The 11,511-nt window shown below is 49.9% G+C and overlaps 1 protein-coding gene across 1 annotated transcript; it reads right to left on the reverse strand.

Annotated features, from left to right (window-relative positions):
• Window positions 1-3,830: 3,830 nt before the first annotated feature.
• Window positions 3,831-11,173, reverse strand: LOC140716042 (uncharacterized). Its single transcript, XM_073028713.1, is given in 3 exon segments — window positions 3,831-6,417; window positions 6,419-7,357; window positions 11,053-11,173. Coding segments are annotated over 2 exon segments (1,860 nt in total). The 5' UTR covers window positions 7,310-7,357; window positions 11,053-11,173; the 3' UTR covers window positions 3,831-5,448.
• Window positions 11,174-11,511: the final 338 nt, after the last annotated feature.

Genomic DNA, 11,511 nt, shown 5'->3' on the forward strand with positions numbered 1-11,511 from the left:
TACCATCCTTTCCCTGTCTCATTGGAATGTACCTGTAAAGAACACCACGAAAATATCCCCTGAACATTTGCCATATTTCTTCCGTACATTTCCCTGAGAACATCTGTTCCCAATTTATGCTTCCAAGTTAGAAACATAGAAAACTTATAGCACAATACAGGCCCTTCGACCCACAGACTGTGCTGAACATGTCATTACCTTAGAACTACCTAGGTACTTAGAACTACCCTCAATTTTTCTAAGCTCAGTGTATCCATCCAGGAGTCTCTTAAAAGTCCCTGTCGTTTCCCCCTCCACCACCGCTGCCAGCAGCCCATTCCACACACTCACCACTCGCTGCGTAAAAAACTTACGCCTGATATCTCTATACCTACTTCCATGCACCTTAAAACTGTGCCCTCTCATGCTAGCCATTTCAGCTCTGGAAAAAGCCTCTGACTATCCACACAATCAATGCCTCTCATTATCTCCTACACCTCCATCAGGTCACCTCTCATCCTCGTCTTGTATACCTCTATCAGTCACCTCTCATCCTCCGTTCTTGCCTGATAGCCTCATATCTCCCCTTAATTTAAACACTCTCCCCTCCAATGAAACACTTCCCTAACTTGTCTGTTCCTATCCTTCTCCAATGCTATGGTGAAGGAGATAGAATTGTGATCACTATCTCCAAAATGCTCTCCCACTGAGAGATCTGACACCTGACCAGGTTCATTTCCCAATACCAGATCAAGTACAGCTTCTCCTCTTGTAGGCTTATCTCCATGTTGTGGCAAGAAACCTTCTTGAACACACCTAACAAACTCCACCCCATCTAAACCCCTCATTCTAGGGACATGCCAATCGGTATTTGGGAAATTAAAATCTCCCACACCAACCCTGTTATTATTATACCTTTTCAGAATCTGTCTCCCTACCTGCTGCTGGATGTAATATATTGAAATGTTTCATATTCATCCATCGTTTGCATTGTATCCTACTGCTCTGTTTTGTATTCTATCAGCTATATTGCACCTTTCTTGATATTTAATGTCCGCACTTAGCGAGTTCAAAGTTAATGTTCATATCTTTGGAAATAATTCTATTATTTGCATTAATTGTTTTAGCTTTTCTGAAGAGGTGCATAATTTCAAATCGTCCATGTACATGTGTCTCGGTTGTTTCTGGTTGACACCCAATTTCCATACGAGTCAGTTAATTAGAGTGGGTTTAAAGCTAGACAAAACCATAAGACAGTTGCCTTGGAAAATACCTCAGTTTACCTTGATAGTGGTCGTGCTTGTTTGGTTATTGATAAGGTGGTCAGAGTGTGCCAAATATTCATCAACTGTTGTAGGAATTTCACAAATATTGGGTGTAGTTTGTATACTGTATAATAAAATTTTCTATTACCCATGAATGTGGGACAGAGTCAAATGCTTTTCGATAATCAATATAACAATATGAAAGAGTTCTGCTTTTAAACCGCACTTGATTTAGAATTGCAGAAAAACCTTTCATACCCTAACCCAAGTATAGCTACTTCACTTTGGCTACTCAGTTCTTAAACTAAACGTAACCACCCTAACTCGTACAGCTAAGTAGCACTGTGATCTCTAAAATGGACTTTGTGGGGTTCTTTAATTTTCGGTGTAATCGTGTTCTTGTCATTGTGCTCTCTCTTGTAAAATAGTGTATAATTTATTTCTTTGTGGACATTGCGCCATCCGATCTGTGTCTGTTAACACTGCCACATTATTCTAATTAATTCATCTGTGTATACAGAGAAATTGATATTTAAGAAACTAGTATATTTGTTGGGAAATTCGCTGTCTGGCGTCTTTCAATCTTGTGGTACACGTAGCCAACAGGAGAGATCTAAGACTCAAGACAACAGATGCTAACAATCTGCAGCGAATCGTACGGTTACAAGAGGAACTCGGCGGGTCAGGTAGCATCTGTGGAGGGAAATTGGCAGTTGACAGTTCGGGTCATGATCCTACTGCAGGAGAGATCCCACTGTTTCCGCAGCCGCTGGCAGGAGGCATATGCACTGGGGGGGAATGCTGTGCCCTCCTTTGGCGGATTAGGGAAACTGCCACACTGTGATGATACAGCGATGCCAGCGCGAACCAACCCTTATCCCTGCACAACTCCTTCAAAACACTCCAAGAGACCAAAACAGACCTGCCAGGCAGAATTTGTCTGACCTGGCGCAGAAGAGACGATGCAGGAGGTCCCACACCACCACATTCTGGAATATAATTTCCCGTCAACCATTCGGCTATTGGACCAACCAGCGTGACCCTAATCATAACCTCGGTATGGCAACACTGTTACCATTTTGAACTCTAAAAAGTACTTTGGCTTCTTTTTCAATCTATTTGTTTTATTTTGATAATGTCTTCGATAAACTGAACACTTGTTCAGGTGCCTTTTAAATGTTGTTAATGTACCTACGGGGTGTAGATACATCTCTGCAAAAGGTGTAAGGCGATTGTTCCCTCCACTAGCTTGTTGGGCAAGGTGTAGCACCTGCTTAGCCTCCGGATCAGGGTCACGAGAAGCCACGGGAGCAAGAAGTGGATGGTCATACGAGCAGATGGTGAATATCACAGGTCCTGGTTACGCAACCACTGACGCCAGGCAATCTCTAAAGGGTTAATGGCTGGGGCACCCATATTATAAAGACGCTGTCCAGAAGAAGGCAATGGCAAAATTTAAAACAGGGCTATGTGGTAGGAAAGAGAAGGGTGAGGGAGAAGAAAGTGAGATCATGGGGGTAGAGAGGGAACAAGGTGGGGAAAGGGGTGCAGGGAGAGTAAGAGAGAGGGTGGAGATGGGTATTGAGGGGGAGGCAGAGGATGGGAAAAGGGTTAGAACAGGGGTGGAGAGGGGGAGAAGAGTAGTGTTGGCTAGAGGAGTAAAGGGATGGAGGGACATGCTGAGTGTGAAGGGGAGGGAAGAGAGGGGGGATAGAAGGGGAGGTGGTATGGGAGAGTGGGGAAAAGATGTAAAGGCAAGGGAATAAAAATTGAGGAAGAAAGTGGGGTAGGTTTAGAGGTATGGGGTTGAGGAGGAGAAAGGAGGGGAACTGAGTAGAGAAATTGGGGGGGGGGGTGCAGCTTCACTTTATTCCTGAATTTATAATTAATGTAGTAACAATGAACAATGCATGTTGTATGCATTCTTTAGCACCCTATTTACAGTGTAGTCACTTTACGGGAACAGTGGACTTGGACCCCAAGATACATCAACATTGTTAAGGGTCCTGTGCCTTTACATTTGACCTCCCAAAGGGCAACACTTGGCCAGACTAAATTTTGTTTGCCATTTATCCACCCACCTTTCCAACTGATATACCATAAGAAAAACTTAAAATCTGTTGACAACTAAACAAGATCCCAGGTCCCCCACCATCTAGGCTATGCTCTCTTATTTCTACCACCAGGAAGACCCACACTACCAGGTTCAGGAACAGTTATTACCACTCAGCCATCAGGTTCTTGAACCACAGGGATGACCTCACTCAACCTATTGACTCACTTTCAATGACTCAGCTTCCAGATATGTATTGTTTTTTTCCATTTAAGTTTGTCTTCTGTTTTGCCTTCTTGTGTGCAGTCTTTCATTGATTCTGCTGTGTTTCTTCATATTTACTGTGAATGTCCACAAAAAAACAGGAACCTCAGGATTGCATATAATGACATATATGTACTTCCAGAATAAACTTACTTTGAATCTTGAAATTTCCAATGTGTCGGACCATCCAAGTTTTAGGTCACGAAAGAGTTAATACCACGATATTTGATAATATCCTGTCAGCAGTTAATGACCAAAGTACAAAGTAATCACATGCAGAACATTTATTAACACCAGTTCAAGGAATCATTTTGCGTACCTAGTGTTAAATTTAGTATATTTTTACAGATATTAAATTATGAAACATGAGGAAGGGCCCAGTGTGTACAAGGGCGCTTGCTTTATCGCCACAGGAGCTATAGGAAGATGAGGCCAGATCTCCCGTCACAGCCTTGTGCTTTCCTCCCGCACTCCCTCCAAGTGAACCACCCCATGCCAATTCTGGGACCCACACGGTTGTGTTGTTGATTTGCTGTTTCTTTTTACACACATATACAGGATCAAATTAGTAAATTTACACACGCATATTACATATTCATATATACACAGTAATATATACACACACACAGAGCACATCCACTGTCCCGAGCACATTCCTTAAATTTTGCACCCAGTATGCCTCCTTCCCACCCCCACCACAATGACTGCTGGTGGGGGAAAACGGTGCGCTGTCGCCCAGCAACTAGCTACCCTGCCAGGGTTACTGCAGCGGCCCACTACTTTGCCCCACACTGCTACCCTGGCGGTAAGAGGCTGGTCAATGCATCAAGACAACTCCACAGCTCCATCCTGCCAACACAAATGGGTCACATCCTGGCAGCAGGGGCCAGAAGAAAAACTTCACCCTCTTCCCTCGCCAGCAATGCAAACCTGGGTCACTGCGAAGGACGGGATGGCTCTGCACTGCCTCGCTGGCTGTGGGCAGTATGTGCAAACAGCGCTCCACACCCCCCCCCCCCCACTGAGTCCACTGAACCCCCAATGCTGGAAACAGATCACTGCAACGTCAGAAGTTCTCCCTTAGCATCCCCGCCAGCTCCTGGTAATAAAGTTCAGCAATGCAACACCCAAGTGCCTCCATTCCTTCCTACAACTGTGAATTCAAGTCAGTACAATGCCAAGAAGACTCCAAAGAATGGTTGAAGGGGAAATCCTGAGTAGCCCTCTGGTGGTGGAAACAGGACTCTGCAACACCCAGATGGCTCCAAAGTGCCCCCTGGTGCCAGATGCTAGGCAGTGCAGCATCGAATCGTCTCTGCCATACCCTCTCACTGGGGAAAGTCACTACAATGCCAAGACAGCTCCAAAGGCCCTTCTGGAGGTGGAAATCCACGAATACAATCCACAGATGACTCCAGTGGTGGCTTCCAGTGTTTCAAAAAGGCCATTGCAACCATACGTCTCCAAAATGCTTCTAGATGGTGGAAGCCAAGCAACACAAACCAAAACTGACTGCAGTGAAGCCCACTGGGGATGGAAAGCATCTCCTGTTGGTGAATGCAACAATAAAGCACTGCCACAGTGCCCCTAGTGGTAGAGACAAGTCACTACAATATCCAGATAGCTCCAAAGCTCTTCTTGGTGGAGCTTCACACTGTGTCAGACCCCGGGAGTAAGTGATGGGACGGAGGGGAGGAAAATTCACTCTGTGTCTCCACAGAAACCCACCAATTCAACTCCAAGATGAATCTAGTGGTTTGAACAACCTGCACATCTCCAAAGCATTTCCTGGTAACAGACGCCGGGCAATACAACATCTCTCGACAGATCTGAAGCAGAGCAGTGGCAAAGGGATGATTCCTGAGGGTAGTGGGGTGAGCCCACTTCTCAGAATGTCTGCACTAGCTGGATGGTGGGGAGGGCCTGTACGGTGTGGATGATCTGCACAGCTGGCACCCCCTGCAGCGTCTGGATTGTCTGCAGGGTCTGGATGTTAGGCAGGGCCTGTGCAGCTGGTTCGACAGATGCGGCAGCGACAGAACCACTGGCCACCGCCGGCGGTCCAGGGGCATGGGTGCGGAGATGGCGCTGAAGATAGGAAGCCATGACAAAGGACTTGCCGCAGGCACCGCAGACGTAAGGACGCTCGGCGGAGTGAGTGCGACGGTGGAGCAGGAGGTTGGAGGAGTGAGTGAAGGCTCGACCGCAGTCAGGGCAGCGATACGGCCGCTCGCCGGTATGAGTGCGCTGATGCTGACGAAGGTTAGAGGACTGGGCGAAGGCCTTGCCGCAGAGCGGGCAGGGGTAGGGCCTTTCACCGGTGTGGACGTGCCGGTGCCGGGAGAGGCTGGACGAGTTCTTGAAGGCCTTGCCGCACTCGCCACAGGCGTAGGGCCGCTCCCCGGAGTGCTGGCGGAGGTGGTACTGGTAGTGAGAGGACCACTTGAAAGCCAGCGGGCACAGGGTGCACTGGAATGCCCGCAGCCCCGTGTGTACCCGTTGGTGGACTGCCAGCAGTGAGGAGCGCTTGAAGGCCTTGCCACACTCCTGACACTCATAGGGGCGCTCGCCAGTGTGACCCCTTAGGTGATAACGCAGGCCCGAAGAACCCCGGAAGGCCTTGCCGCACTCGGGGCACTTATAGGGCCGCTCACCAGAGGAAGGGGGCTGTGGCTGTGGGGGAGCTGAGGTGGGGGTCTCATCGGCGGCGGAGGAGGAGGAGGAGGAGGAGGAAGGGAGGTAGGCAGTGCAGGTGACCTCAGCCTCAGCTCCAGCCAAAGGGGGCTCACCGGTGTGCACCCGCTGGTGGGCCAGGAGGGCAGGAAGCCGGGAGAACGCCCGTTCGCAAAGCCCACACTGATAGGGGGCTGACGCTCCCCCCCTCCTCTCCCTCATCCCCCTCTTCTGCCCCAACATCTTCCTCCTCGAGGGTCCGGCCCCCTTCCGGAGAACACGTCGGGACAAGAGAGAGCTGGTCCTCTCCTGCAGCAGAAGGTGGAGGATGGGGAGGTGAAATGGGGGTGGACGGGTCAGCTGGAGTGGGGTGAGTAGGAGGGGGAGGTGCAGGGAAGATGCGGGGTTGGGTCCGCCGGGGAGGTGATTGAGCCCGCTGAGACGAGTGAGTGCGACGGTGGAGCAGGAGGTTGGAGGAGTGAGTGAAGGCTCGACCGCAGTCAGGACAGCGATACGGTCGCTCGCCGGTATGAGTGCGCTGATGCTGACGAAGGTTGGCAGACTGGGCGAAGGCCTTGCCACAGAGCGGGCAGGGGTAGGGCCTTTCACCGGTGTGGACGTGCCGGTGCCGGGAGAGGCTGGACGAGTTCTTGAAGGCCTTGCCGCACTCGCCACAGGCGTAGGGCCGCTCCCCGGAGTGCTGGCGGAGGTGGTACTGGTAGTGAGAGGACCACTTGAAAGCCAGCGGGCACAGGGTGCACTGGAATGCCCGCAGCCCCGTGTGCACACTTTGATGGACTGCCAGCAGCGACGACCGCTTGAAGGCCTTGCCACACTCTTGGCACTTGTAGGGGCGCTCGCCAGTGTGGCCTCGCTGGTGGTAGAGCAGAGCCGATGAGCCCTTGAAGGCCTTGCCGCACTCAGAGCACTTGTAAGGCCGCTCGCCAGTGTGACTGCGCTGGTGGTGGGCCAATCTCGATGACCACTTGAAGGCCTTGCCGCACTCCAGGCACTGGTAGGGCTGCTCGGGCCGGGGGATCGGGTCCTGCCGCGCCCCCTCCTCACTGTCCGCCATCAAGGAGACCTCTCCAACCCCGGTCTCCAGGCTTCCTTCCTTCCCCTGCTGAGGAAACAGAAGTGAGCCAGTCAGGTGGGAATAGGACACAACTTGCTGCCATCTTTCATGATGTTAGATCATGATAGAACTTTGGAACTTTAGCATCTGGAACCCTAAAGCTTTGTAACCTGGGAACTCTTGACCGCGCCGTGACCCTTGCACCTTATTGTCTGCCTGCCGGCACTTTTTCTGGAACAGCAACCCTCTGTTCTGCATTCCATTATTGTTTTTCATTGTCCAACCTCAGTGTAATGATCTGATCTGTATGAACAGTAGGCAAGACAAGATTTAAACTGTACCTCAATACATGTGACAGTAATAATCAAATACCCAGATGACACAGAACTAAAAACAAGGAGGCAACATTCATAGTGAAGCTGGTTACCAAGGATGATTAAGAGGGATCTCGATTGGTTAGAAAAACTGGCCAAGATTCAAAAGGATTTCAATATAAAAAACGGTGAGGTGCTGCATTTTGGAAAGTCTAACCAGCGTAAGACTTGCATTATGAATAGGGCACTACATTGTGTAATGGGCAGAAGGATCAAAGATAGACAAGCTGGTGAAGAAAGCATTTGTCATGCTGGCCTTCCTCAGTCAGGGCACTAATTACAGGAGCTGAGACGTTATGTTGCAGTTGTACAAGATGTTTATAAGGACGCAAGTTGGGAGTATTGTGTACAGTCCTGGAGGCCCTGCTGTAGGAAAGATGCCATTAAGCTGGAAAGAGTACAATGGAGATTTACGAGGAGGTTGCTGGGTCTCAAGGGACTGAGTTATAGAGAGAGATTGGTTATTTTATTCCCAACTGAGGGGTAGGAGTTCAAAGACTCCTGATCACAGGTAGACAAGGCAGTGAAGATTCTATGTGGCACACTGACCTTCAGTCAGGGGATGGAGTACAGGAGTTGAGATGTTATGTTAGTTATACAAGATGTTGGTGAAGCTGTATTTGGTGCAGTGTGTAGGAAGCACAGGAAGACCCACAAAATATTTCTGCTGCTTCCCCCTACCATCAGATTTCTAAACACTACCTCAATATTTGTCTTTACATTGCACTATATTGTCTACACTGAGGACCACACCACTTGGAACATGGCCTCTTCTAATTATTGCCATAAAGGAGGAGCCTGAAGACCTACACTCAACATATTAGGAACAACTTCTTCCCCTTCACCATCAGATTCCTGAATGGTCCATGAACAAGAGCACCTCACTATTTTTGCTCTTTTGTGCACAACTAAATTATTATAATATTTGTAATATTATTGAAATTTATAGTCAATTGCACCGTACGGCTGTCACAAAACAACAAATTACAAAACATACTGAGGTGAAAGTCCAAAGCAACACACATTTGCAGAGAGTGCAAGAGGTTCACCAGGATGCCGCCTGGAGTAGAAGGCATGAGCTACAATGAGAGGTTGGATAATCTTGGGTTGATTTCTCGGGAGCATCAGAGGCTGAAGGGAGACCTGACAGAGGTTTATAAAGAACTGGAGGGCACAGGTTTAAGGAGAGAGGGGAAGAGAGATTTAATAGGGTCCCAAGGGATGACTCTTTCTCCCAGAGGGTGGTCTGTCTATGGTATGAGTGGTCAGAGGAAATACAGTAACATTTAAAAAGCACTTGGACAGCTATGTGGATTGGAAAGGGTTAGAAGCAGATAGGAATCCCCGTTGTCATAGACAAGATGGGCCAAATGGCTTGTTTCCATGCTATAGGACTTCATGGGATTTCTGGAGGGAGCTTCCAGATGAGGTGGTAAAAGGAGATACCACCCTGTTTAAGAGGCACGTGAACAGAGACTTGAACAGGCACAGGAGGGAATTGGCCACTGATTGTCCACCCCTCCACACGTAATTTGCCATTACCTCACTCACCCGTTCTCAATTGGCTGTGGCTCAGCCTCGCAAGCATGGCGATTGGACAGTGGGTTGGCCAAGGTGACCAGTTCCTCAAAAGACAATGATTGGGACTAAGTGCGTGGTTGGATAAGGAGCGAGCGAAGGGTCAGTTTGGAGGGGTGAGGAGATGAGCAGGGACCTAGGGTTGAAGGCAGAAGACTAACCTAGGGTTTAGGGGAAGGAAGAGAGGAGTAGACGGAAGGGGGAGAAGTGTAGGTTAGAGGGGTGAAAAAGGGTTTGAGAGGTAGGAGGGGAGAATGGGCAGACAAGATGAAGGGTGGGTTGGAGAAGGGAGAGGAGCAGAGAGGTGTAGAGACTTTTTGAGGGAGTGGAGGGGAAAGAACAGGTACAGAGGGAGGGTGAAGGGTTTCAGGGGAAGGAGAGAGAATAAGAGCAGTAATTGTGGGTATTGAGGGGAAGGGAGAGAGGGGGACAAGGGTGAATGGAGGATTTGAGAGGGAGAAAGAGAGATGAGGTGAAGAATTGGATTGAGAAGAAGAGGGTTTGAGAGAATGGGAGGAGGGATGGTTAACAAGGGAGGGCGCAGTGAAGAGAAGTCTAATGGGGCAAGCTTAGGGGAGGAGGAAGTATCGGTTTGAAGAGGGGAGGAGAGGTAGTGAAGAGCTGGTCTGAGATGGAGAAGAGGGTGCAGGAGGAGAGGTTGATGAGGAGGGACAGAAGTGACAAGAAAAGTTTGGGGAGGAGGGGTAGTGAGGAGGAGGAATAGTTTGAAGGGTGCAGTTTCCTTGAGAAGGGGAGGTTGAAGAGGAAGCAAGGGGTTACAGGAGAGGTTTAAAGGGAGGAGATGGTTTAGGGGTAGAGGGATGATTGGGTGAAGGGGAGGAGGATGGGTCTGAAGAGTCAGGTGTAGGGTAGGAGTGACTGGAGGGTGGGTCTAATGGAAGAAGGGAGGGTTTGAGGAGAAGGGTGGGGTTTGAGAGAGACTGGGAGCAAGGATGTTTTAAGGGAAGGAGAGATTGAAGGTCCGGTTTAATGGAAGGAGGAAGAGAGATGGGGGCTTGGGGGGAGGAGGGAGTTTTGAAAGGGAGGGACATAGGGGTACTGAGAGGTGGAGGTGACAGTTTGAGGAACTGAATTGACTTACATCCTTACATTGACTTACATGAGGAGTAAGAATCTTTACATCTCCATCTAAATGCGCAATAATAGTAGTTTATAATAAATATTATGTACAACAGGATAGCCAATATAACATCGAAATACAGTTGTGTCAGCATGAATTAGTCAGTCTGATGGCCTGGTGGAAGAAGCTGTCCCGGAGCCTGTTGGTCCTGGCTTTTCTGCTGTGGTACCGCTTCCCGGATGGTAGCGGCTGGAACAGTTTGTGGTCGGGGTGACTTCACCTGACTTTGTAACTGTCCTGAATAGTGTAAATTCGCCTGGGGGTTGTTGAGAGGGAGACAAGGAAAGTGAGGGTTTGAAGGGAGGAGGAGGAGGGATGTAATTGAAGGGGAGTATGGAAAGTTTGAGGGGGAGGGTTTGAGCCGCCAGCACCCATCAACCGCAGGGAGCAGCCGCTTCCTCTGGAGGAGGCACCGCCCCTTTAAGAGAAGTGTCAGACGGGGTAGTGCTGCCCCTTTAAGAGAGTGACCGTCACCCGCTTGCTCTCCCCAACCCCCTCCCGCTCTCCAGCCCGACCGTTGCCCATCCCGGAATCTCGCTGACGCGGCTGCGCGGAACTCTCCCCCCCCCCCGGTAACTACGGTTACTCCCCCCCCCCCGAACACGCTGACGAACGGACACCGCCCGCCGCCCCCCGGTTTCCTCACCCACCGAAACGCGAGGCCAAACGCCAGCCGGAGCTCTTGCTGCGTCACCGTTCTGCCCCGGGCGCTCGGGACGGTGACGTTATATCGACCCACCTCCTCCCCCTCCCGCTATTGGTCGGCGTGCCAAAGAACTCACTCTTTATTGGTCGGTACATTTTAACCTCCACCCTCCAACCGTGCTCTCCTCCTCTCGCTGGCTCAGGAGCAGCAGCTCGCCCGACATTCCGCAATCCGATTCGCGCAGAGGCGCAAGCCATATCCAATCGGATTCGCGCAGTTTTACCCTCGTCCAATCAGGTTCGCCCCTCTGCCCGAACAGATACGGTGAAAAAAATCACAGCTCTTATCCAATCAGTATCTGGACAGACCTCCTCATTTTCGTCCAATGGAGATTCGCATAGGTCAGCCTTTGTCCAATCGGGTCCACCCTCGGAACAAGGCGGGGCCGATTAGCAGCTTGCAT

Source organism: Hemitrygon akajei, chromosome 24 (assembly GCF_048418815.1).
Source record: "Hemitrygon akajei chromosome 24, sHemAka1.3, whole genome shotgun sequence".
Taxonomy (NCBI): Eukaryota; Metazoa; Chordata; class Chondrichthyes; order Myliobatiformes; family Dasyatidae; genus Hemitrygon; species Hemitrygon akajei.